Source organism: Rattus norvegicus, chromosome 18 (genome assembly GCF_036323735.1).
Source record: "Rattus norvegicus strain BN/NHsdMcwi chromosome 18, GRCr8, whole genome shotgun sequence".
Taxonomy (NCBI): domain Eukaryota; kingdom Metazoa; phylum Chordata; class Mammalia; order Rodentia; family Muridae; genus Rattus; species Rattus norvegicus.
The window spans coordinates 54,281,615-54,307,093 of record NC_086036.1 but is presented as its reverse complement, the minus strand read 5'-3'; the positions used below and the strand labels follow the sequence as shown (position 1 = coordinate 54,307,093).

General features: G+C 41.0%; 1 protein-coding gene and 1 non-coding gene across 4 annotated transcripts in view; one reads left to right on the top strand and one right to left on the bottom strand.

Annotated features, from left to right (window-relative positions):
• Positions 1–7,832: 7,832 nt before the first annotated feature.
• Positions 7,833–7,964, top strand: LOC120098379 (small nucleolar RNA SNORA17). Its single transcript, XR_005496563.1, has one exon. It is a non-coding gene; the product is annotated as a small nucleolar RNA SNORA17 (small nucleolar RNA).
• A 1,534-nt stretch (positions 7,965–9,498) lies between these two features.
• Positions 9,499–25,479, bottom strand: part of Slc27a6 (solute carrier family 27 member 6) — a 58,899-nt gene continuing 42,918 nt past the window's right edge. Inside the window, exons 3-8 of one of the 3 annotated variants that reach the window (XM_039096698.2) lie at positions 24,153–24,347; positions 20,182–20,272; positions 17,304–17,502; positions 14,742–14,839; positions 13,654–13,784; positions 9,499–10,404 (exon numbers count right to left, since the gene is read on the bottom strand). In XM_039096698.2, coding sequence (XP_038952626.1) covers positions 10,228–10,404; positions 13,654–13,784; positions 14,742–14,839; positions 17,304–17,502; positions 20,182–20,272; positions 24,153–24,347 — 891 coding nt within the window. In that variant the 3' untranslated portion in view covers positions 9,499–10,227. The other 2 variants (NM_001106145.1, XM_039096697.2) reach the window with 2 other exon arrangements.

The window sequence follows — 25,479 nt, the reverse complement described above, 5'->3', positions numbered from 1 at the left end:
TAGACTCTTTGTATTATTATTTAATTGTTCATCAATGGGCATTTGTGCCAGTCAGCCTTCACTGCTATAACAAAATACTTGAGACAAGTCAACTGAAAGAAGGAAAGGTTTGTTTGGGCTTATTGTACCCAAGGTTTTAGTTCATTAGAACCATGGTCAACTAACTCTTGCTTTAGGGACAGTTGCTGGGCAGAACCCCAGGCTGGGAGTGTACCCTGCTGTAAAGGTTCTCACTTCATGGCAACTGGAAATCAAAGAGGGAGAGGGAGAGGGAGAGGGAGAGGGAGAGGGAGAGGCTAGGGTCCTAACTTGCCCTTCAAAGGCCTAATCCCATTGAACCAACTTCCTTGCACTGAAAGAAAAGGTGAAAAATTCTTTTAATTCTACCCAAATCTGTGGCTTCATCTCTTCCTTCCTGAAGATAGGAGTTTCCTCTGAGAAATATTTTACTTTGGTCTTGAAAGATCCTACTTTAGTGTTTACTAAATACTAAAAGCAGGGCAAAGCATCCTCCAGGACAAAACATCCTGACTGTTTTTAAGGTGGCATAACCAAGGCCAAAGCACTTCACCTTCATTCCTAGAAAACATTTTCATTGGGTGTAGAGTTCTGGCTTGACTCTGGCTTGACTCTTAGACCAGTGGTTCTCAACCTTCCTAATGCTGCAGCTCTTTAATACAGTTCCACATATTATGACAGACCAAACTACAAAATTATTTTTGTTGCTACCTCATAACTGTAATTGTGTTACTGTTATGAATCATAATTCTGATATTCAGGATTAGCCTTATGTGACCCCAGATGAAGAGATGGTTGACACCCCCCCCCAAGAGGTCACAACCCACAAGTTGAGAACTACTGGGTTACAGTGTTTAAAATGAAGTATTTTCCCATTTTCATTTGTGCTCCTTTTTTTTTTTTTACATTTCTTCTTTTTTTTTATTAACTTGAGTATTTCTTATTTACATTTCCAGTGTTATTCCCTTCCCCGGTTTCCGGGCAAACATCCCCCTAATCCCTCCCCCTCCCCTTCTTTATAGATGTTCCCCTCCCCATCCTGCCCCCAATGCCGCCCTCCCCCCAACAATCTAGTTCACTGGGGGTTCAGTCTTAGCAGGACCCAGGGCTTCCCCTTCCACTGGTGATCTTACTAGGATATTCATTGCTACCTATGAGGTCAGAGTCCAGGATCAGTCCATGTATAGTCTTTAGGTAGTGGCTTAGTCCCTGGAAGCTCTGGTTGCTTGGCATTGTTGTACATATGGGGTCTCGAGCCCCTTCAAGCTCTTCCAGTTCTTTCTCTGATTCCTTCACCGGGGGTCCTATTCTCAGTTCAGTGGTTTGCTGCTGGCATTCGCCTCTGTATTTGCTGTATTCAACTGTGTCTCTCAGGAGAGATCTGCATTCGGCTCCTGTCAGCCTGCACTTCTTTGCTTCATCCATCTTGTCTAATTGGATGGCTGTATATGTATGGGCCACATGTGGGGCAGGCTCTGAATGGGTGTTCCTTCTGTCTCTGTTTTAGTCTTTGCCTCTCTATTCCCTGCCAAGGGTATTCTGGTTCCCCTTTTAAAGAAGGAGTGAAGCATTCACATTTTGATCATCCGTCTTGAGTTTCGTTTGTTCTAGGGATCTAGGGTAATTCAAGCATTTGGGCTAATAGCCACTTATCAATGAGTGCATACCATGTGTGTTTTTCTGTGTTTGGGTTACCTCTCTCACAATGATATTTTCCAGTTCCAAACATTTGCCTACAGATTTCATAAAGTCATTGTTTTTGATAGCTGAGTAATATTCCATTGTGTAGCTGTACCACATTTTCTGTATCCATTCCTCTGTTGAAGGGCATCTGGGTTCTTTCCAGCTTCTGGGTATTATAAATAAGGCTGCTATGAACATAGTGGAGCACGTGTCTTTTTTATATGTTGGGGCATCTTTTGGGTATATGCCCAAGAGAGATATAGCTGGATCCTCAGGCAGTTCAATGTCCAATTTTCTGAGGAACCTTCAGACTGATTTCCAGAATGGTGGTACCAGTCTGCAATCCTACCAACAATGGAGGAGGGTTCCTCTTTCTCCGCATCCTCGCCAGCATTTGCTGTCACCTGAGTTTTTGATCTTAGCCATTCTCACTGGTGAGAGGTGAAATCTCAGGGTTGTTTTGATTTGCATTTCCCTTATGACTAAAGATGTTGAACATTTCTTTAGGTGTTTCTCAGTCATTTGGAATTCCTCAGCTCTGAATTCTTTGTTTGGCTCTGAACCCCATTTTTAATAGGGTTATTTGTCTCCCTGCGGTCTAACTTCTTGAGTTCTTTGTATATTTTGGATATAAGGCCTCTATCTGTTGTAGGATTGGTAAAGATCTTTTCCCAATCTGTTGGCTGCAGATTTGTCCTAACCACAGTGTCCTTTGCCTTACAGAAGCTTTGCAGTTTTATGCGATCCCATTTGTCAATTCTTGATCTTAGAGCATAAGCCATTGGTGTTTTGTTCAGGAAATTTTTTCAAGTGCCCATGTGTTCCAGATATTTCCCTAGTTTTTCTTCTATTAGTTTGAGTGTGTCTGGTTTGATGTGGAGGTCCTTGATCCACTTGGACTTAAGCTTTGTACAGGGTGATAAGCATGGATCGATCTGCATTCTTCTACATGTTGACCTCCAGTTGAACCAGCACCATTTGCTGAAAATGCTATCTTTTTCCACTGGATGGTTTTGTCTCCTTTGTCAAAAATCAAGTGCCCATAGGTGTGTGGGTTCATTTCTGGGTCTTCAATTCTATTCCATTGGTCTATCTGTCTGTCTCTGTACCAATACCATGCAGTTTTTATCACTATTGCTCTGTAATACTGCTTGAGTTCAGGGATAGTGATTCCCCCTGAAGTCCTTTTATTGTTGAGGATAGTTTTAGCTATCCTGGGTTTTTTGTTATTCCAGATGAATTTGCAAATTGTTCTGTCTAACTCTTTGAAGAATTGGATTGGTATTTTGATGGGGATTGCATTGAATCTGTAGATCGCTTTTGGTAAAATGGCCATTTTTACTATATTAATCCTGCCAATCCATGAGCATGGGAGATCCTTCCATCTTCTGAGGTCTTCTTCAATTTCTTTCTTCAGTGTCTTGAAGTTCTTATTGTACAGATCTTTTACTTGCTTGGTTAAAGTCACACCGAGGTACTTTATATTATTTGGGTCTATTATGAAGGGTGTCGTTTCCCTAATTTCTTTCTCGGCTTGTTTCTCTTTTGTGTAGAGGAAGGCAACTGATTTATTTGAGTTAATTTTATACCTAGCCACTTTGCTGAAGTTGTTTATCAGCTTTAGTAGTTCTCTGGTGGAACTTTTGGGATCACTTAAATATACTATCATATCATCTGCAAATAGTGATATTTTGACTTCTTCTTTTCCGATCTGTATCCCCTTGACCTCCTTTTGTTGTCTGATTGCTCTGGCTAGAACTTCAAGAACTATATTGAATAAGTAGGGAGAGAGTGGGCAGCCTTGTCTAGTCCCTAATTTTTGTGGGATTGCTTCAAGTTTCTCTCCATTTAGTTTAATGTTAGCAACTGGTTTGCTGTATATGGCTTTTACTATGTTTAGGTATGGGCCTTGAATTCCTATTCTTTCCAGGACTTTTATCATGAAGGGGTGTTGAATTTTGTCAAATGCTTTCTCAGCATCTAATGAAATGATCATGTGGTTTTGTTCTTTCAGTTTGTTTATATAATGGATCACGTTGATGGTTTTCCGTATATTAAACCATCCCTGCATGCCTGGGATGAAGCCTACTTGATCATGGTGGATGGTTGTTTTGATGTGCTCTTGGATTCGGTTTGTCAGAATTTTATTGAGTATTTTTGCGTCGATATTCATAAGGCAATTGGTCTGAAGTTCTCTTTCTCTGTTGGTTCTTTGTGTGGTTTAGGTATAAGAGTAATTGTGGCTTCATAGAAGGAATTCGGTAGTGATCCATCTGTTTCAATTTTGTGGAATAGTTTGGATAGTATTGGTATGAGGTCTTCTATGAAGGTCTGATAGAATTCTGCACTAAACCCGTCAGGACCTGGGCTCTTTTTGGTTGGCAGAGGTTTAATGACTGCTTCTATTTCCTTAGGAGTTATGGGGTTGTTTAACTAGTTTATCTGTTCCTGATTTAACTTTGGTACCTGGTATCTGTCTAGGATATTGTCCATTTCCTGCAGATTTTCAAGTTTTGTTGAATATAGGCTTTTATAGTAAGATCTGATGATTTTTTGGATTTCCTCTGGATCTGTAGTTATGTCTCCCTTTTCATTTCTGATTTTGTTAATTTGGACGCACTCTCTGTGTCCTCTGGTTAGTCTGGCTAAGGGTTTATCTATCTTGTTGATTTTCTCAAAGAACCAACTTTTGGTTCTGTTGATTCTTTCTATGGTCATTTTTGTTTCTACTTGGTTGATTTCAGCTCTGAGTTCGATTATTTCCTGCCTTCTACTCCTCCTGGGTGTATTTGCTTCTGTTTGTTCTAGAGCTTTTAGGTGTGCTGTCAAGCTGGTGACATATGCTCTTTCCTGTTTCTTTCTGCAGGCACTCAGCGCTATGAGTTTTCCTCTTAGCACAGCTTTCATTGTGTCCCATAAGTTTGGGCATGTTGTACCTTCATTTTCATTAAATTCTAAAAAGTCTTTAATTTCTTTCTTTATTTCTTCCTTGACCAGGTTATCGTTGAGTAGAGCATTGTTCAATTTCCATGTATATGTGGGCATTCTTCCCTCATTGTTATTGAAGACCAGCTTTAGTCCGTGGTGGTCTGATAGCAAGCATGGGATTATTTCTATCTTTCTGTACCTGTTGAGGTCCGTTTTTTGACCAATTATATTGTCAATTTTGGAGAAAGTACCATGAGGAGCTGAGAAGAAGGTATATCCTTTTGCTTTAGGATAGAATGTTCTATAAATATCTGTTAAGTCCATTTGGCTCATGACTTCTCTTAGTCTGTCTACGTCTCTGTTTAATTTCTGTTTCCATGATCTGTCCATTGATGAGAGTGGGGTGTTGAAATCTCCTACTATTATTGTGTGAGATGCAATGTGTGTTTTGAGCTTTAGTAAGGTTTCTTTTACATATGTAGGTGCCCTTGTATTTGGGGCATAGATATTTAGGATTGAGAGTTCATCTTGGTGGATTTTTCCTTTGATGAATATGAAGTGTCCTTCCTTATCTTTTTTGATGACTTTTAGTTGAAAATTGATTTTATTTGATATTAGAATGGCTACTCCAGCTTGCTTCTTCTGACCATTTGCTTGGAAAGTTGTTTTCCAGCCTTTCACTCTGAGGTAGTGTCTGTCTTTGTCTCTGAGGTGTGTTTCCTGTAGGCAGCAGAATGCAGGGTCCTCATTGCATATTCAGTTTGTTAATCTATGTCTTTTTATTGGGGAGTTGAGGCCATTGATATTGAGAGATATTAAGGAATAGTGATTATTGCTTCGTTATATTCATAATTGGATATGAGGTTATGTTTGTGTGCTTTTCTTCTCTTTGTTTTGTTGCCAAGACGATTAGTTTCTTGCTTCTTCTAGGGTATAGCTTGCCTCCTTATGTTGGGCTTTACCATTTATTATCCTTTGTAGTGCTGGATTTGTAGAAAGATATTGTGTAAATTTGGTTTTGTCATAGGATAACTTGGTTTCTCCATCTATGTTAATTGAGAGTTTTGCAGGATACAGTAACCTGGGCTGGCATTTGTGTTCTCTTAGGGTCTGTATGACATATGTCCAGGATCTTCTGGCTTTCATAGTTTCTGGCGAAAAGTCTGGCGTGATTCTGATAGGTCTGCCTTTATATGTTACTTGACCTCTTTCCCTTACTGCTTTTAATATTCTTTCTTTATTTTGTGCGTTTGTTGTTTTGACTATAATGTGACGGGAGGAGTTTCTTTTCTGGTCCAATCTATTTGGAGTTCTGTAGGCTTCTTGTATGCTTATGGGTATCTTTTTCTTTAGGTTAGGGAAGTTTTCTTCTATGATTTTGTTGAAGATATTTACTGGTCCTTTGAGCTGGGAGTCTTCACTCTCTTCTATACCTATTATCCTTAGGTTTGATCTTCTCATTGAGTCCTGGATTTCCTGTATGTTTTGGACCAGTAGCTTTTTCCTCTTTACATTATCTTTGATAGTTGAGTCGATGATTTCTATGGAATCTTCTGCTCCTGAGATTCTCTCTTCCATCTCTTGTATTCTGTTGGTGAAGCTCGTATCTACAGCTCCTCGTCTCTTCTTTTGGTTTTCTATATCCAGGGTTGTATCCATTTGTTCTTTCTTGATTGCTTCTATTTCCATTTTTAATTCCTTCAACTGTTTGATTGTGTTTTCCTGGAATTCTTTCAGGGATTTTTGTGACTCCTCTCTATGGGCTTCTACTTGTTTATTTATGTTTTCCTGGAATTCTGTCAGGGATTTTTGCAATTCCTCTCTGTAGGCTTCTACTCGTTCTCTAAGGGAGCTCTTCACGTCTTTCTTGAAGTCCTCCAGCATCATGATCAAATATGATTTTGAAACTAGATTTTGCTTTTCTGGTGTGTTTGGATATTCCGTGTTTGCTTTGGTGGGAAAATTGGGCTCTGATGATGCCATGTAGTCTTGGTTTCTGTTGCTTGGGTTCTTGTGCTTGCCTCTCGCCATCAGATTATCTCTAGTGTTACTTTGTTCTGCTATTTCTGACAGTGGCTAGACTGTCCTATAAGCCTGTGTTTCAGGAGTGCTGTAGACCTGTTTTCCTGTTTTCTTTCAGCCAGTTATGGGGACAGAGTGTTCTGCTTTTGGGCGTGTAGTTTTTCCTATCTACAGGTCTTCAGCTGTTCCTGTGGGCCTGTGTCTTGAGTTCACCACGCAGGTCACTTGAAGCAGAAAAGTTGGTCTTACCTGTGGTCCCGAGGCTCAAGTTTACTCATGGGGTGTTGCCTATGAGCTCTCCATGGTGGCCGCAACTAGGAAGATCTGCACCGCCCTTTCCAGGAGCTTCCGTGCACCAGGGTTCCAGATGGTATTTGGTGTTTTCCTCTGGTGTCAGAGATGTGGGCAGAGTGCAGTCTCTTCTGGTTTCCCAGGTGTGTCTGCCTCTCTGAAGGTTTAGCTCTTCCTCCCATGGGATTTGGGTGTAGAGCACTGTTTATCTGGTCGGTCCCTTCAGGTTCCAGCGGTGTCTCAGGCGCAGCGGTCCTCCTGGTCCTGGGCCCTCCTCTACGGGAACCCAGAGGCCTTATACAGTTTCCTCTTGGGCCAGGGATGTGGACAGGGGTGGGCAGTGTTGGTGGTCTCTTCTGCTCTGCAGTCTCAGGAGTGCCTACCTGTCCAGGCGGTGAGGTCTCTCTCCCACGGTGTTTGGGAGCTGAGCGCTGCTGCGGGCAGGGATCCGCAGGTTTGGAACTCCCCCTAAATACCGAAGTCTCTTATTTACCTCACTTGAGCTTCTTAGTTTTGATCAATCAGACAAAGTTTGGCTGTTAATATTTCACATGGCCAATATACTTAATTTGTTGAGATATTTCCTTGTTGTCCGAAATCCAGTAATTTGGTAACTAGTGCTCTAGCTTTCAAAACCACTAGATACTAAACTAGATTCCTGTCCTCATCCACCTCTGCCCTCTCTCATAAACGTCTATCCATCTCTACATAAATATATTCAGACTTGTATTCAAAGTTACATTGGAAGTCTTCTGAAACATTTTTAGGAAAGTTTGTATTCATGCAACATAGTTGCATTAATTTTAATGCAACTACTCACTCATAAACTATAAAGATGTTTCTGTTTATTTTCTCTGAGTGTAATTTTCACTTTAAAAATGTCAATCCTCCCTGCTCCTTGAGGCGCTGCAGATGTGGCTGCTGTGTAACAGGTGTGCCAGCAGATGGCAGAGAGGAGAGAGGCTCTGCTTATGCTCAGTGTTCTGAACTGTGAACATCTGAATACCTAATAATCCCTGAAAAAAGCCCACCTAAGATGGCCATCAGTCTAACGCCTTGCAGTCCGTGAGGTGGGTGTGCCAAACCATGCCAGAGATGACCTCTGCTTGGTGCCATATTACATGAACTTGATATAGCACTCCTGAGACCACTCCTGAGATGACCCACTCAGAGACACCAGGCACCACTATGAGGAGAAAGTAAGTAGTGGAGAAACAGAAGGTTGTGGGTACAACTGACAGAAGTCTGTTATCGCTGTTTCCTGTGAGGCTCTGCCAGAGCATGACAAATAGAGGCAGATGCTCACAGCGAACCATTGGACTGAGCACGGGGTCCCCAATGGAGGAGTTAGAGAAAGGACTGAAGGAGTTGAAGGAGTTTGCAACCCATAGGAAGAACAACAAAATCAACCAACCAGACCCCCCAGGAACTAAACCACCAACCAAAAAATACACATGGAGCAACCCATGGCTCCAGCCGCATATGTAGCGGAGGATGGCTTTGCCAGACGTTAATGGGAGGAAAGGCTCTTTGTCTTGGGAGGGCTCGGTGCTCCAGTGTAGGGGAATGCCAGGGTGGGGAGGTAGAAGTGAGTGAGGAAGCACCCTCATAGAAGCATCCTCATAGGAGGATGGGATGGGGGTTTCCAGAGGGGAAACTGGGAAATAGGATAAGATTTGAAATGTTAATAAATAAAATATCCAATAAAAAAAGAAGCAGAACTGTGGAACAGCCTGACATGGGTAGTCAGTGATGCCACCTGGGACCGTAGTGGGGTTCTGGGAACACATCTATTCCCTGGCCCCGCAGAAGCATCAACATCCAGGTGGATACTCTTGGTCTAGGCTGCCTCCTAGGGACATATTAATGTCTAAAGTTTGTGCAGAACTGACCCCACTCCTAGTCAGGGCGTCATGGGAAAGCTAGCCCTGGGAATTCTACAGCAGGAAAGCTGACGCCACCCCTAGCTAGCTGCAGTATTCAGGGTTTGGGTTAGGCTTATGATTAGGGAAGAGTAGATCCCACACATTGAGGGAGTTTTAGGTGAGTCAGCCCTGATGATATGAGTGTGTAGGAAATGGCAGTATCATGTCCTGTGTGATGGCATGGACAAGAAAGATACCCTCCCACTCTCCCCTTTCCATCTATGATGGGTGGGAGACCTGGGATGTAGGAGCACCCATTTCCCTGCTCTGCGCTTTTATACTTTGACATTTGCTTCTCCCTTAATGTACTTTGGAGAGGAAGGAAATATCAATATATTTATTTTCTGTTGGGTTCCTTTGATTGGAGTTTACTTAGAAAGAGTATAACAAAGACTGCTGGGCTGGAGAGAAGGCTTGGTGAATGTGAGCACTGGCTGCTCTTCCAGAGGACATGGGGTTTGATTCCCAGCACCCACTGCTGGCAGTTCTCAACCATGTAACTTCTGTTCTGAGGAACCTGGTGCCCTCTTATGGGATCTGTGGGCACAAACATGGTAAACACACATACATGAAGGCAAAACAGCCACATGGATAAAATAAATAATAAAACATTTAAGACAACCAAATCACATATTAGTAAAGATGGTTTTATTGAGTTACAAGATAAATCACATAAAAATAAACTCAGTAAAAATTTTACTACTCACTGAAAACTAGAATCTTTACATAATAGAAAGTATACCTTAAATGATCAAACTGTTAACTACTGATGCATTATTTAAAATCTCCAATAATAAGGCAAGTGTTTATCTACTTACTGAATCTTAAAATTAATAACAAAAAAATCAGCTAAAGTTTACATCAATCGAAGCAAATTTAAGCCATATTCGACGCAAAGAACTTCTGCTTGTGAAGGAAATGCAGGATCTGCTGAACACTGCTTCCCATCTCCTCTTCAGCATAAATCATCACATTTCTGACGGTCCCAGAGTCAGGTGGTAATACTATGTCTTGTTTGGTTTTACTTCCCAAACGCATTCAGAAATCACTGTTCTTTAAACTGTAGCCTACTTCTGGGCTCATGCGATGAAGTACACTTCTTTCTGGTGATTCTGGGCAGTGAGCAGCATCCTCAAATCAGCCTCAAGACCATAAGGTAAACAGCCCCTACTTTATAGCTCACTGTGCTGAGAAGTGTGGGCCTTGAAAGCTTGGGTATACAAAATGCATTCTTCATGTACAATTTTTTCCAATGTATGATTGATTTATGATAGGAACTCCTCCCTGACTGTCTGCAAAGAAGCTCATAAATCTTCCTTCACCTTTCCCAGGAGGCCATCGAAGTCCCATAAATATGGTCTTAAAGCTTAAGCTCCTCTAACATTACCTGATTATAAATCTCTTGGGTCAATGGAACATAAGATTTCTTCAAGTTATCCATAAAGTAAAGTGGGTCAGCAATCTTCAGCGGATTAAATCCTTCTTCCACCAGCTGCAACTTCTTTAGCTTGAATGTCCCTGTTGTCTCCATTTTGTCCTAGGAAATAATTGCAGATACGACCAGAGCAAGTTAGTATGCACAGTAGTTACTATGTATGAGCAAAATGTTTAACAAAATAGGCCCTTTATCCTTATTGTATTTTATATCTAATTAACTTTTTTATATTTAGTATTAATTTGACATTAGAAGTAGAAAGCATTTATCTGTAATCTTTATTGAAATGTTATCTTATTGTGTGAATAATAATTATTAATGTGATCAACAAATTGAGCATGTTTGAAATACATATCCTATCTCAAGGCAATGCCAAAACAATATTATGAATATATGACACTGTAATAGGAGTTAAAGTTATAAAAGACAAAATCTATGATGCAAGTTTTCACAGGAGATTCTGGTAATTTGTATCTCTAGAGCAGAACAAAAGGACAGGGTTGGATTAATTTCAGCAATATTGAGTATTATCACATTTAAATTTTTTGCTATGAGCAAAACTATCTTGCTAGGAATGTGACTTAAATTTTTCACAGAGTAGTTATTTAATTCAAGTGGTTAGAGGTTTTTAGTTCTGCATTTTCTCAGATTATCTATTACTACAATTCGTTTGTTATAAATTTTTTTGAGGTACAGTATTATTGTGTAGCCCTACCTAGCCTTGAACTCACAATACAGACCAGGCTGGCCTCAAACTCAAAAGAGATCCACCTGTATCTGTCTCTGCCCCTTGAATGCTAGGATTAAAGGCATGTAGTATAAACCCTGCTACATAAATATGTTGAGATCCAAGAATGTTAGACTTTCTGTTAATTGTACAAGTGAAAATAATCATTAACTGTAGTGGCCCATGCTTTGTTTGGAAAATTAATGACATTAAAGTATTTCCTAAATGTATATAATGCTGTCTCAGTCTTCTAGAATAGTCCAGTGTCAAAATATTCTGCTTCTGAGAGTGAATTGTAAGTTATGCTTGGATTAAAGGTTTAAAATATTACCTTTTAAATCTGTGTTCTATTCCATCAAGAAATATTTCTCATGGAATAATGCAAGGAAGGATGGGGAGGGTAGCCTTGGCTACAGAAGGACAGGGCAGATAGGTGTGGTGTGGTTATTGGCTCTTTCCCTCACTTGGAAACTTACATGACATCTGGTTCCATAAAGGCAATCCTTTGGAAGGAGGTGTTCTGCTCAGATATTCTGGTTTCTGTGTCTACAATATATGTCTCTTAAGTGATAAGGACCTATCTACAACCTATGGGAGATAACCAAGGGCAAGAAGAGTAAGAGCCTACTAGGTTTTAGGACTCTTGGCTTTCCTGACCAGCAACTGGTTAGGGGCCTGTGAACTACCACAAGGAGCAGATGGCACAGTAACCCTAATAGTGCAATAAGGACACTCACATTTTAGTGGCAACCAAAGGCTCCATAGATAATTGGATTTAAGAATTTCTCAAAAAGAGGAAAACTATGCCTTGCACTAGAAGTGTATTCAACAACCCAGAGGTAGTGAGGTCATGAATCTTATCAAGTTTGTATCAATCGCCTCCTTATTAAACCGGATAATTCCTAACTGCATTCTAAATATTTATAACCACAGATAAGTGTAGCTCTTACCACCCTACACCCTCCCCCCCCAACAAAGAAACATCTTTTGCAAGAGATGAAGGTCATCACAGCTGTAGTTAGTCATAATGCAGAAGCAGTGATCATGTGGTACCCTGCATCAACTGAACCATCTACAACACAACTCCTGCATGTAAGGCTCAGGAACATTTTCAAAAGAGGAGGAAGGAGGGTTGTAGTGATATGTGTAGTCCGGCCCTTATGTCTGTCTTTAAGTGAAATGTGTAGTAAAGCCTTTGTGTCTGGCTTTGAGTGAAATGTTTGAGCAAAGCTTTTGCCATGTTTGGACCAATCAGTAGAGCCTGAGAAATTGTTTTGAGACTCTTTGAACCGTGAAGAAATGTCTCTTTAGAGAGTCTTCGATTGGTGCTACTTGGGAGCATGCAGTTGTACAAACCTCCGTCCTAAGACACTCTGGCAAACCCAGAGTTTTTATTTTTGACTATGGCTAGGCATGGTCAAAAGGAACTGAGATTTTGTATGTTGTCTGCTCTCAGGGGCAGCAAGGGCAAGATGAGTTTGGTAGTTGGGACCTTTCCCAGCCCCAGTTAACCTCATATAATATTTGAACAATGTAACTGGAGTAAGCTAGCTGGGTGTCAGTCTTTTCCAAGAAGGCAGAACCCCTGAAAATGAAGGTTTAGCATTGGTGAGCTTATGTCTTTACTGCAGCATCTATGACCAACATCAATCAATAAAAGAATGTACAAACAGGATGTTTGTCTGCTATGAGATTAGATCTCCTAGAAATAGCAGGGAAGTTATACTTACAAAGTCTCAACAACATGGCTGTCTAAACAAAACCTGAACAGGGATGATATTGACAGACATGCTAACACAAAAGGAGAAAATCTCATAGGGTCCCAAGACTAGACTAAGGAACTAGGGAATGCTGAGGACTGGAAGAAATAGACTTTCCCAAGAAGGAGTCCCCTAATTGGTTAATCAATACCAAATGGTCAGCCCCAAAATAAAGTACATATAGACAACATATTAACTGAGCAGGTTGTAATTATATATTTAGGAATATATGTTATGTGTAATACATATATTTTTATCTATGTATTTAGGAAATATATATATATAGCTATATAAATATACTGACAAAGAAAAAGATGCTATATAGAAGCTATACAGAAGATGATAAATAGGAAACACATGGCTATAACATGTAAGTACATAAGTAATATGGGCAAATTGATAGTAAACTTGGATTGTGCTATCCTAATATGTCAGATGTGCCTGTGTTAATGTAGGTAAAAGATACATCAGAGGTCTGTGTGCAAACACTTTGGTGTTGATGCAGTGTGACCCACTTTTAGGCAAATAGCTCTGTCTTCAGAAGGTTTGTGCGAGACACATTTTTGACTTGCCACCCTCACTGAGAACATCATTTTACTCTAAGGTCCCATGAGAAGAGAAAGAGATACCTCTACACTCAGGAAAAAAACCCCTAGCCCTTCATCATGCTTCCATTGTCCTATGCAGTTCCAAGCCCAGCACCCGAGAGCATCAACTCTACCCTTCTCTCATTTTTATTCTTAAAGTTACCTAATATAAAGAAACAGACATAGTCTATGAAGGAGAGAAGAGTAATTTGCTACTGACCCACCTCTTGGTTCTGGCTCCTACCTTTGACAAGAAATTGTGAGGTTGTAAAATTACCTGAATTCTTAGAAACCGTGGGCAGGCATAAGCTGGTAGTGATGTCACCACTTGGTCATACATTTTTTCTAAGTCTAAAGACTTGTTTGGTTTTAGAATAATGGAAGTCATTCCAGCTTTTCCTTCATAACCTGGGGGAAAGTTGAAATAAAACCCGTGTGTTACTAGTGAATTTTCAAAATCAGTCCTGCCAGACACAGACTGCCAGATGCTCATTCTACGCTCTACTGCAGAGGTAACAGCGGGGCAGCAGGATAAATTGAGTCTCTGTCTTCCCCTCACATATGATTTAATCACTAGAAGTAACTGATCAGTAGGGATGAGCACAGTTTGTCTTTAATTGTCTGTCCTGTAAAAATGAAACAGTCTGGATAGAAGACAATAAGCTATACATAATTTTGATCCTATCAGCATAAATACTAAGGAAACTTATGTAGAGCTAAGTATAGCCCAGCAAACATAAACATTTTAATCAATAATGAAAAATATCACAAGGAATATTTGAAGTAAGGAAACGTAGAAATGGGTATTTTCTTTTTATTAATGAAAATTAAGTCTACATCGCTTACTGCCCGTCATGTGATCTGCAGACCTCATAGGGCTGGCCCTTTTCTCCAGTCCTCAGGGACAGTCTCTCAGTCTGTTGTCTCCTTCTCCTGCTGCTAAGTGGACACTTCAATCCCTCGCCTCCCCTCCATCCCACAGCATCAGTGAGAAACACTGTCATTTGTATAAAAGGACACACTTCAGGCACAAGAGGTATTATTACACATTTAAACTAGAACATGTTCCTATTTAGTGGAGTCAGACAACACATGTCATGACAGGAAAAACGAGGCAATCGGAAAGATCATCTTCAACTATTTTCAAAACACACGAAAACATTAAAATTCATCCATATCTTTTTCCCTAATGAGTTGCTAGCATATTCAAGGGCATTGCTTGTCAAGACAAGATGAAAATATTTTAAAATATTAACTTTACTATGCAAAATTATAAATGTTGATTTGGAAAGTGATTAAAAACCTAAAGAGACCATGCACAGACATTCTCTTCTACGATTCTCAAAGTCAACCGCGGCCACATACCTGGCACGGGCACACCGTACACGTTTGCTTCCTGTATAAAGTCCAACCTTCCAAGCACATTGGCCACCTCTGTGGTTGCGACATTTTCTCCTTTCCACCTAAAGGACAGATGGAGTCTTAAGAGTCAGCTCCTGCTTTCAGTTTTAGTGACTTGCAGTTGGCTCTGAGAAGTATCTAGTGGCCCAAAATAACGAGTTTCCAAGCAAAAGCCACGTCTACAAAAGTTTTTCGTTCAGAGTCCAATAAAACCAGCATCTGTGGTTTGGATAAAATAAGTTAAGAGTTTTATGGGTATAAATTGTTCACTGTAAAATGTTTTTAAGAGAGCTGTGAACCGAAGTGACAAGGAGGAATATAACAGTACAAAGTTACTACTGTGTGCAATAACAAAAATTAAGTTTAAAGCTTTATCCTTGGAGGTAGGAATTAAAGGAAATACTATAACCACATCAGCACATTACTTTCTGGGCATTAATGCCTCCGCTGCTGCTATTTTAATGAAGCCAATGCTATACAGTGAGAACTTGACATATTTCCTATTTATTCCTTATTTGTCCATTCATGCAAGCCCTTGCTAAATACTCTATGCTCCTGACTATTTATAGCCATTGAATAACAAAGTAAAATAAAATTTTATGTAGGCTAAGACAAGCTTGAGAAATTAGGAAAATGTTAAAAGAAATGGGAGGGGACAGTCTCAGTTTCAGTATTTTTTCATTACATCAAGAATCATCTCAGGACTGGTGAGACATGTTGGTAAGCAGTGAGCTCTTGCCATTGAATCAGAGTTAAGAGTTTAATCAGATGTAGTTAGAAGGAGAGAACCAACTCCCAAATGTCATATGCATGCACGGTGTTGCATTTCCACCCCAACCCTCACCCTCAATAGAGAGATAAGAGATAAAGAAGAAAGAAAAAAATGTGGTTCATTTACACAACGGAATACTAACCTGCTATTAAAAACAAACAAGGACATCATGAAATTTGCAGGCCAATGGATAGGACTAGAAAATATCATTCTGAGTGAGAGAAGTCAGACGCAAAATGACAGGCATAGTAGGTACTCACTTAAAAGTGGATCTGAGCCATAAAGTACCATACTGTAGACTGAAAGAAGATAAGTAAACAAGGAGGGCACAAAGGGAGGATGATGCTTAAAGTTCACTGAGAAAGAGAAATAAAATTGTCTCCAAAAGTGGATGGAGGATGGGAACTGGGTGGCAGAGGTGATGGGAAGGGTAATTTGGGGATCAGGTGTAGGGAGAGCTGAGAGCGGGTCAGGAGAGTGACTGGAAGTTGGCAGAGATAAGGGGGCATCTCTAAGATGTGCCAGAGACCTGGGATGGTGGAGGCTCCAGGGAGTCCATGAGGGTGACTCTAGCTGAGACTCCTGGCAGTGGGGAATATGGAGCATGACAGAGTCACCCCCTGAAGCCAGGCAGGTCCCCCAGTGGAGAGATAAGGATACCAACCCACCCACAAAACTTTCAACACAAAATGTGTCCTGCCTACAAGAAGTGCAGGGACAAAGATGGAGCTGAGACTGAGGGAAAGGCCAACCAATGACTGGCCCAACTTGAGATCCATCCCACGGCAAGAACCAATCCCTGACGCTATTCATGGTGTTCTGTTATGCTTGCAGACAAGAGCCTGTCATGACACTACTCTGAGAAGCTCCACCTAGCAGCTGACAGAAACAGATGTAGAGACCCACAGCCAAACATTAGACAGAGCTCAGGAAGTTTTATGGAAGAGCTGAGGAAAGGATTGAGGGGATAGGGATTCACAGGAGGACTAACGGTGTCAACTAACCTGACCCTTGGGGGCTCCCAGAGACTGAACCACCAACCAAAGAGCATACAAGGGTTGGCCAACTCCCCCATCCCCACATATGTAGTGGATATGCAACTTGGTCTTTGTGTAGGTCCCCCAACAACTAGAGCAGGCACATATACTGACTTTGTCCTTGCTTGTAGATCCAGGTCCCCTAACTGGGCTGTCTTGCCTGACCTCAATGGGAAAGGATATGCCTAGTCCTGTAGTGACTTGAAGTGGCAGGGTAGGGTGGTACCAGTGGGGGGAGCTTACAAGGAGGAGCCCTGTGAAGGGGAGCACTGGGAGGAGGGGGGCTGTGATCATGATGTAAAGTGAATAAATAGATTAATAAGGAAAAAGGAAAGAACAATAACTGCAAAATAAAATAAAATAAAATAAAATAAAATAAAATAAAATAGGAAATGACTTTAGACCTCATGGCTCTTCTGTATATCCCTAACTCTACTCCACGTGCTGCTTCTACTTTTTTATACTAAAAGTCAAGCTTACTGATTGGGAATAGACCAGTTCATTTTTTAAAAAGACAACCATGGAGTTTGACATCAGAACCAAACTTCTAGTACATCTAAAAACAGATGATGAGCCATCGTCTTTGTGCGGGAAATCATCGTGGAACTGAAAGGATCCCGAGTGTCCTGAGTTATCAGAAGCAGGACCTCACACTTTCCACACAAGAGGGATTCACAGGCACAGGGCCAGCTGGGCATCCAGTGGTGCCATTCCTACCTGAAAGTGTCTCCAATACGGTCCCAAAAATAAAGGAAGTTCTCATGATCTTGGAACATTAGGTCTCCTGTGTTGAAGTAAACATCCCCCTTCTTAAAAACATCAAAAAGCAACTTGCTTTTCGTTTGCTTGTATGAGCCAGTATAGCCAAAGAAAGGATTCTTCTTGTTCACACGGGAAACAAGGAGACCAGGTTCTCCTGCAAGACAAAGGCCCATTTAGGAGCCATCTGCTCCAACAATGATCAGCGTAGACACCATGCACACACCTAAGTTATAGCGGAGAAACCCCGCTATTGTAGCTTCTCATTTTCCTTTATGTTTGTTTCCATTCTACTCAATGCCATTTCTTCTTGGTGCCAGCATCAAACATATGCTTTCACAAGCAACCTTGCAAAACTGAACAGTCAAAGAATCGCATGGAAAGGAAGTGTGAACTTAATTTCTCTTGTACCCTGGGTTGACCAAGGAAGGGTAATGGCTTTTGGAGTTGCACAGATTTTTAACCCAGGTACTACTGAGAGCAAATAACTAACAATTTTAATAAGCTGTTAATAGCACCACATATTAGTTTCCACACCTGCTCTGCCATTGTAATTGTACTTATCTTGATGAGCAATTATTCGAAATTCCCATTACAATACTAATCTTATTAAGAGAAGAACTAATGACCAGAAGGGTGAAATCAGCAGTCAAAATTAGAAAAAGAAATTGATACAGAACTCAAAATGAAGCCTTTGGAGAAAAGAGTCCATGAAGTAGGTTGACCCAGTTAATGGTTTATTCCATAAATCCTTGACAGGGGAGGGGAGGGCATTAGAAAGATCTCCTGCCTCATGACACTTATTAATGTCATGACACTCATGCTTAGACATTTATCCAAAATCAGCATTCCAGTCAAGTCATTTAATCGAGGTTGTGTTTGTTGATGTGCAAAGCAAAGTTACATTTCAGGTAAAGAAGAGCAGAGGTCACAGCAACTGCCTTAAAGGTCACCACAGTTACACTGCACACATCAGCATAGCGTCCCTGTCCTTAGAGCCCTGCACATGCACCCTCTCATGGTCAGCAAAAGCCTCTAAGAAAGGTCTCCATGACAGCTCCATCTTACCAATGCAGAAAGGGAGGCAGACAAAGTAGTCTTCCCAATGTCATACTGCCATCACACATAGAAGTTGGAGTGCACACTTCAGAACAAGGTCCATATGCCCTCAAGGCCTCACATTCTCTGTGAACCTTGTTAGGCTGCATTTAATATTGCAGAATTTCTAGACTCCTTTCTTCCTCACAGATTATGCTGTTTGCTTCCACTTCTCAGGGTATACATAGTAATTTTTCCTTTGACAAGTTATTATAAACACATTATAGGCCACAGCATGTGCATGTCCTTCCTGATGAGGCATAATTGACACAATGGAGGAACACTGCTCATCACGAGGACTGGTGAGTGGTCTCAGTCAGCATTTTTGGGATTGCTAAAATTGCATCAGCACAGTCCAAAGATTTAAGTTCCAGTTTCGGATCTTACGATGGTTCTAAATAACACGCCAAGAAAGACTTCAAGTTCTCCAAGACCTCCAAAGGTTTACTTTTTCCTATTTTATTAAATTATTTACATTTATTTTTATTTTATGTGCTGGGATGTTTTGCCTGCATGTATGCATATATGTTGTATCTCCTGGAGCTGGAGTTATAGACAGTTGTGAGCTGCCAGATGGATGTTAGGAACTGAACCCAGGTCTTCTGGAAGAGCAGCCAGTGCTCTTAACCACGGAGCCATCTCTCCAGCCCTCATCCACTCTCCAGCCCTCATCCATTTTCTCTTGGACAGTGTCTATGGAGTTGAATTAAGAAACATTTGAGCATGTTAATCTTATTATTTGTGTGTGTGTGTGTGTGTGTGTGTGTGTGTGTGTGTGTGTGTGTGTGTACACTAGTGCAGTTGAGTGCAGATGCCCTTACAGACCAAAGGCTCAAATCTCCTGGAGTTGGAGTTACAGGCAGTTGTGAGCAGTTGTGACACGGGTACTGGGAAGTGAACTCTGGTCCCCTGTGAGAGCAAAACCTCTGAGTCATCTTCCAAGCCATCAAGCAACATTTGATATTCCGAAGCTTGGGAGATTGTTAATACTTTCTTTTATAGTCTCTCCAGCAGCAGTAAGGCAAATATAACAAGAATAAAATCAAAGCAGGTTTACTACTTGTATTATCACATTGAAACAAAGATCTAGGAAGTCATGTCTAGGGTAGCATGAGACAGTATGAGGTATTGCCTCATTCTGGGACTTGGCTTACATTTGCTTAGATAATATCTACTCATTTCTAAGTGCATATCTCTATACATTCTATTTTCAATGATGATCTGCAGGTAACTGAGGCTTTGTTTTCATCAAAATTTCTAAGCTGAAATTTTTAGTCTACCTTGAGAGGAATAGAATGGAGAAGAGAGGAAGGAGGAAACCACAAAGATTCGTACACCCCTTAGTTGTCAACGTGAGCCTCAAGGAATAAATAACGTCACCACTGTTTTACATAGGACGGAAACGAGTAGATCAGCCGGTCTGCCCACAGATGCATGGTTTCTAAGTCTCAAAACCAAAATGTAAAGCAGAGGTGGCTTGACTGTCCATTGTACCTAGGACGAAGTTTTAATTTAATGTTATTGGTGATATGTGATGTAGAGAAGAAATAAAAACCAAAGAGATGCCGCTCAACCATTTTACAACCTAACTAGGGCTCAAATCCAACAGTTAAGCCAGTCCACCTGCATCGCCCTTCAAGGTCAATCACGTTCTGAAGAGTCACTGTCTCTCTCCTCAACTCAGCACATGTGGAGTCGGGTTCTTTGCTTAAGACAATGACTTCGCAACCCATCTTACCTTTTCTCACACAGTAGCACCAGCCTTGTTCGTTCCTCAATGGTTCATCCTTCTGAAAGTCATACTTTATCAACTCAAAGGAGAAAAGAAGCTGCAAACCCAAAATGAAGAGTAAAATTGATCGTTTGACTATTTGTGCAAGAACAGCATTTGCTAATGTAACCTATGTTCAATTTAAACAAGGAATCCTTTTACTGATAAAAAAACAATTACAAAAGATTTAAAACTTGAAGTAGGAGGTACAAGTAAGCAGACTTCCCTACAATTTAACATCCAAAAACTTCTAATTTTTAATTATATTTAGTTATTTACTGTGAGCATGCATGTGTGTTTGTGTATGTCTATGGGCACATGTATAGCATTATGTGTGCATGTGTTTGAGTGGATACATGTGGGGTGTGTGTGTGTGTGTGTGTGTGTGTGTGTGTGTGTGTGTGTGTGTGTTTAGGTCAGAGAACAACTTTTGGGATTTGCTTCTCTTCAGGATGGGCACTTTTACCCACTGAGCTCTCTCACCACTCCACAGTTCACCATTTTAATTCGGTTCAAATGACAGCATCTAATGCCAACTGAGCAGTTAGTCCAAGCCAAAGGGCTAAGATTTTAAGAGTTCCCTTTAAGCACTGGAATGCTACATGAGGGAGTGGCTATTGTCATCCCATTTGAAGACAAGGGCCTATCAGAGCCGCTGCAAAGAACATACTGTTCTTCACCACATAAAGGCTATTAAGATGCAGTATATGGTGCTGGTATTTCTTGCTTTGATGACACGACACTGTTACACTTGTCTAGTGCCTGGTGACACTGTTACACTTGTCTAGTGCCTGGTGGAAAGATTCCAGACATTTGTTTCAGCTTTTACCATTTGTTCCAACAGGAAGAAAGAGAGACTTTTCTCACATCCTTTCTCTCTTATTCTACACTTTGAAACACTTTCCCAGTCACTTCAGATATCCGCCTTGGTAATATTTATTTTCAGTCAATTTGGCAACAGTGTACACCACTGAGAGTCATTTTATAATGAATTTCTGTCAGTGAGTCTATTGTCAGATAAATGGGACTTGACAGCAGAGGTAATTTTAACTCCACGAGAAGTGAGATACATTATCTCTGAAAAGTAGTCTGGATTAAAGCATAAGTGTTTAACTAGAGGAAGCTCCTCCTTTCTATCTTTACGTGGTTACCATGAAATTGAAGCAATGGCTATGCTATAGTATTGCAAATAAAAACAATCACCACACTTTAAAATCCAAATTAAATCGTATGCACGTGTCTTGGTGCACATATTCATAGCAGAGCTGTGTGAAGTCTTGTTCACAACATTATTGCTAAGTGTTTTCCTCTGAACACTTCTGTACACAGTTACATGACTGTACAATGGCTCCAGGAGTCCCCTCTCTACTTCTATACCTTTTTTTTCTGTTTGTTTGTTAGGGGTGTTTCACCAGCATATGACCAGCATATGTCTGTGTACCGTGTGCATGCAGAGCTCACAAAGGCCAGAAGTGCCATCGGATCCCTTGAAGCTGGACTAGAGATATTTGTGAGCCACCATGTGGTTGCCTGGCTATCGAACCCAGGTCCGCTGGGAGAGCAGCCAATACCCTTAACCACTGAGCCATCCCACCAGCTCCACCTACATGCCTTTCTCTTTCTATATTCAGATACATAAGTATCTATATTGCTGAGGAACCCACAAGTCATCTTCCTGATTAACACACGAGGAAACTTTAACCTGAAGAAAAGCAACTCACTCGCTCAGGTTACGGAGTCCATTAGCAGTCGAGCAGGCACTGGAGCTGGACTATCTGTCTCTGGGTCTGATTTTTGCCTTGAAAATGATGCCTGGCCTTCACCCTCAATGTCTTACTGGCTGCCTCTAAGACCTGGCTATTCTGTTCTATTTAGGAATGCACTCGTTTGCCCGAGACACTTAGGTCAACTACATAGCACCAATGAGACTTTAAACTGGGATCTCTAAGCCACACCAACAGTGGTGTAGCTGAGCGACACCATCTGCATTTCTGAACGGGAGAGAATGGAGGTCAGTACTGTGGGCAGTAAAGCTGCTCTGATTCAGGAGAAGACACATGGCCTTGCCCTTGATACTCTCCTGGATTCTGCCTGGGAGCTGTTCCCTTGGCTGCATTTAGACTGTCCCTTAGCTGTAACCTGGAGTGTAACAGCCTCCAGTGAGCTGAGTCCTTGTCAAGTGTCAACCCTAAGGGTGGTCTTGGAGGCTGCTGAAGTACACATGATGTCAGAAATGCAGTTGGTCTTACGTCGAATGTGCTCCAACTTCTTGGCATTCAGTGAACTTTGCTCTTGGCAAGGAGATGCTTATATTTAAGATGATTAAACAGCTTGTAAAAAAATCAGGAAATAGGCTTTTTAACAATCCCATATTTTATCTTCATATTATAGCTTTAGATGTACTGCTATGGAAGAAATACAATCTGTACTTCCTCTCCTCTCCCCCTCCTCCTCCTCCCCTACTTCTCCTCCTCCTCCTTCTTCTTCTTCCTCTCTCTCTCTCTCTCTCTCTCTCTCTCTCTCTCTCTCTTTCTCTCTGTTTGTAATAACACATATTTTGTATTTTCAGATTTTCTTTCCATTCCACTTAGAGGCATAAATTGACTCTGATTAATTTCCTGTATTTAAATAGATTTAATGCTGGCCATCAAACTTTTTAAATTGAAGGCGACTTCTAAGTTTTATTTAATCTTCAGATTGAACAGATGCATTTATTCAATGCATTTTCAGAGAAGTACAGCATTCTTACAATGCATATGTATCTTATTCTCTCCTTATTTGTAAAACGTTTAGAACAGTCCTTTGTTGTTCTTATACTGGGAGAGCAATTTAATCATCACTGCAATCCCTGCATGAAGGATGAAACTATTTCTCTTTCCTTTGTCTGGTCTTCAGCATTCTGTCTGTATTTGAGGGATGTCTGTACCATGATCTATCACCAATCAGGCTATATTTTGTACATCCCTTTGTCCATTTCTTTACTTATGTGTATTATCTTTATTTATGTGCGCATGGGTTGGTGAATGAATGTCCTGGGTGTGCAGGTACCTAAGAGGCCAGCAGAGGGCATCAGATCCCAGGGAGCTGATTAGATGACTGAGTGACTACCAGACATAGTGCTAGGGTTCTCTGGACCAGCTGCAGTGCATCCTACCCATTGGTCCACCTCTCCAGCCCTTGCTTTGGTTCTTTCATTCTTGAAATACTATTACTGTGGGATACTACGAGCGATATAACTTATGTGGTATGAATGATAAAGACAAGGAGCCGTGGAGGGAAAATACTCAAGAGGAATTGACTCATTCAGGACTTAAGCTTTACTATTAAACATTAAACTTGAAAACTGAACAAAAGTAAAACAAAGTCATCCTCACATTTAGTCAGTCATCCCCATACTGCAGTCAGTCATCCCCACACTGCAGTCAGTCATCCCCACACTGCAGTCAGTCATCCCCACACTGCAGTCAGTCATCCCCACACTGCAGTCAGTCATCCCCACACTGCAGTCAGTCATCCCCATACTGCAGTCAGTCATCCCCACACTGCAGTCAGTCACCTCATGCTGTAGTTATCCCCAGGCTTTAGTCAGTCATCCACATGCTGCAGTCATCCCTATGTTGCACTCATCCTAGCACTGCAGTCAGTGATCCCCAGGCTACAGTCAGTCATCCCCACCCTGCACTCATCCCTACACTTCAGTCATCCCCACCCTGCAGTCATCCCCATGCTGCAGTCATCCCCATGCTGCAGAGGGAGCACACGCTGAGGGCTGGGGTTTGCAGAACCCACAGCATCCCAGATCACACACAGCCACCATTACCTTTGCATACGTTCCCAGCTTCAAAAGCATAATAAGACTTTTCATAGTGTAGAAGCATAAGCTCTAGCCAAGAGTGTAGACCCCCGAATGTTATCTGGAGAGAAAGTGCTATACTCACATTGTAGAAGAAGTTCACTCTCCCGACAGATCCAATCTTCCCAGTGTGGTTCATGAAACATATGTTTCCTTCGGTAGCTCCGTAAAATTCACACATCTTAATGTTTCCAAATCTGTCTAAAAATTGTCTCCACACATCACTACTCATACCGTTTCCAACTGCCAAACGCACCCGATGGTCCTTTTCCCCTTCTCTCTGTTAGGATATAGGATTTCACTTGTAAGTCATTCTGGTTCCCCACTCTCTCCTTTGCTGTTATTTATAGGACAACTGAATTTTCCTAAAAGTAAACGGGGCATGTGCAGTAGCAGGAGAGGCAAATACAATGAGGAAGCCACAAAGTTCTGTTGGAGAATTGTGTCCAGCAGGTAATGCTGGGTGTGTGGGGGTGTGTGTCTGGTTCTTCTCCATATCCGGGAGGAAAACCTTCTTTCCAAATAACAAATCACCCTTTGATGGGGGTAGACAATCTAGGGAGAGAGAAACTATGTCTTAGGATGAACCAGACTTTTAAAGGATTATGAGATATTTATTTTCATTTATTACCGGTATAATTTGGCAGCCAACAAGTAACCGCCAACTCCCAGCAGAGGAAGTAACAATAAAAATTAAGTTCTTAGAGACAATTTGACTGAAAACGAGGCAATTCGACATAATTCATATTTAGAGTGCATGACCTTCTCAACTTTTATTTGTATTCAAATTAAGGAAGAAGTGATGTCAATTAATGGAAATAATGCATATTTAAGTACAAGTAAGACTGTATTATCATTGTAATCATGGTAAATTGATAATGTGCTCAGAACTACTTGTGGGTAATAGGTAAATGCAATATTAAATGAGAATAATAATGACAAAGTAGAGAAATCAGTGGCATTGCTATTGACAATTTAATATGATTGATCAGTTGATCAGAGTCTGTTTCTCTAAGCACCACCAAAATGGTTTAAAATGGAAACAGTTTAGTCTTTAAATGCTCAAAGATAAACAGAAATGAACGGGAAGCTAATTGGGAAACTAAAGAGTGAACACATGAAACATGTGACTAGAAATGGGTGAGGTGGATGCTTAAGCCCATAGGTGGGGACCCAGGAAATGTTCCTCAATATCATGAGATTATGAGAAAGAATGAGGGAGCTCTGAAGCTTGCTGGGGAGTCTTCTGTTACTTGCTCCTTATTGCCAAATGCTAGGAAAGTTACTCTCTGAATTCCAGATATAAGGAAACCAGTTTGGGTTGAGAAGCAAACAAAACAAAAGAACATAATGAAAGTGTATTTTGGATGAGAAACCCCCTTCCCCTCATCGCAGTGACAATTTACAATGTT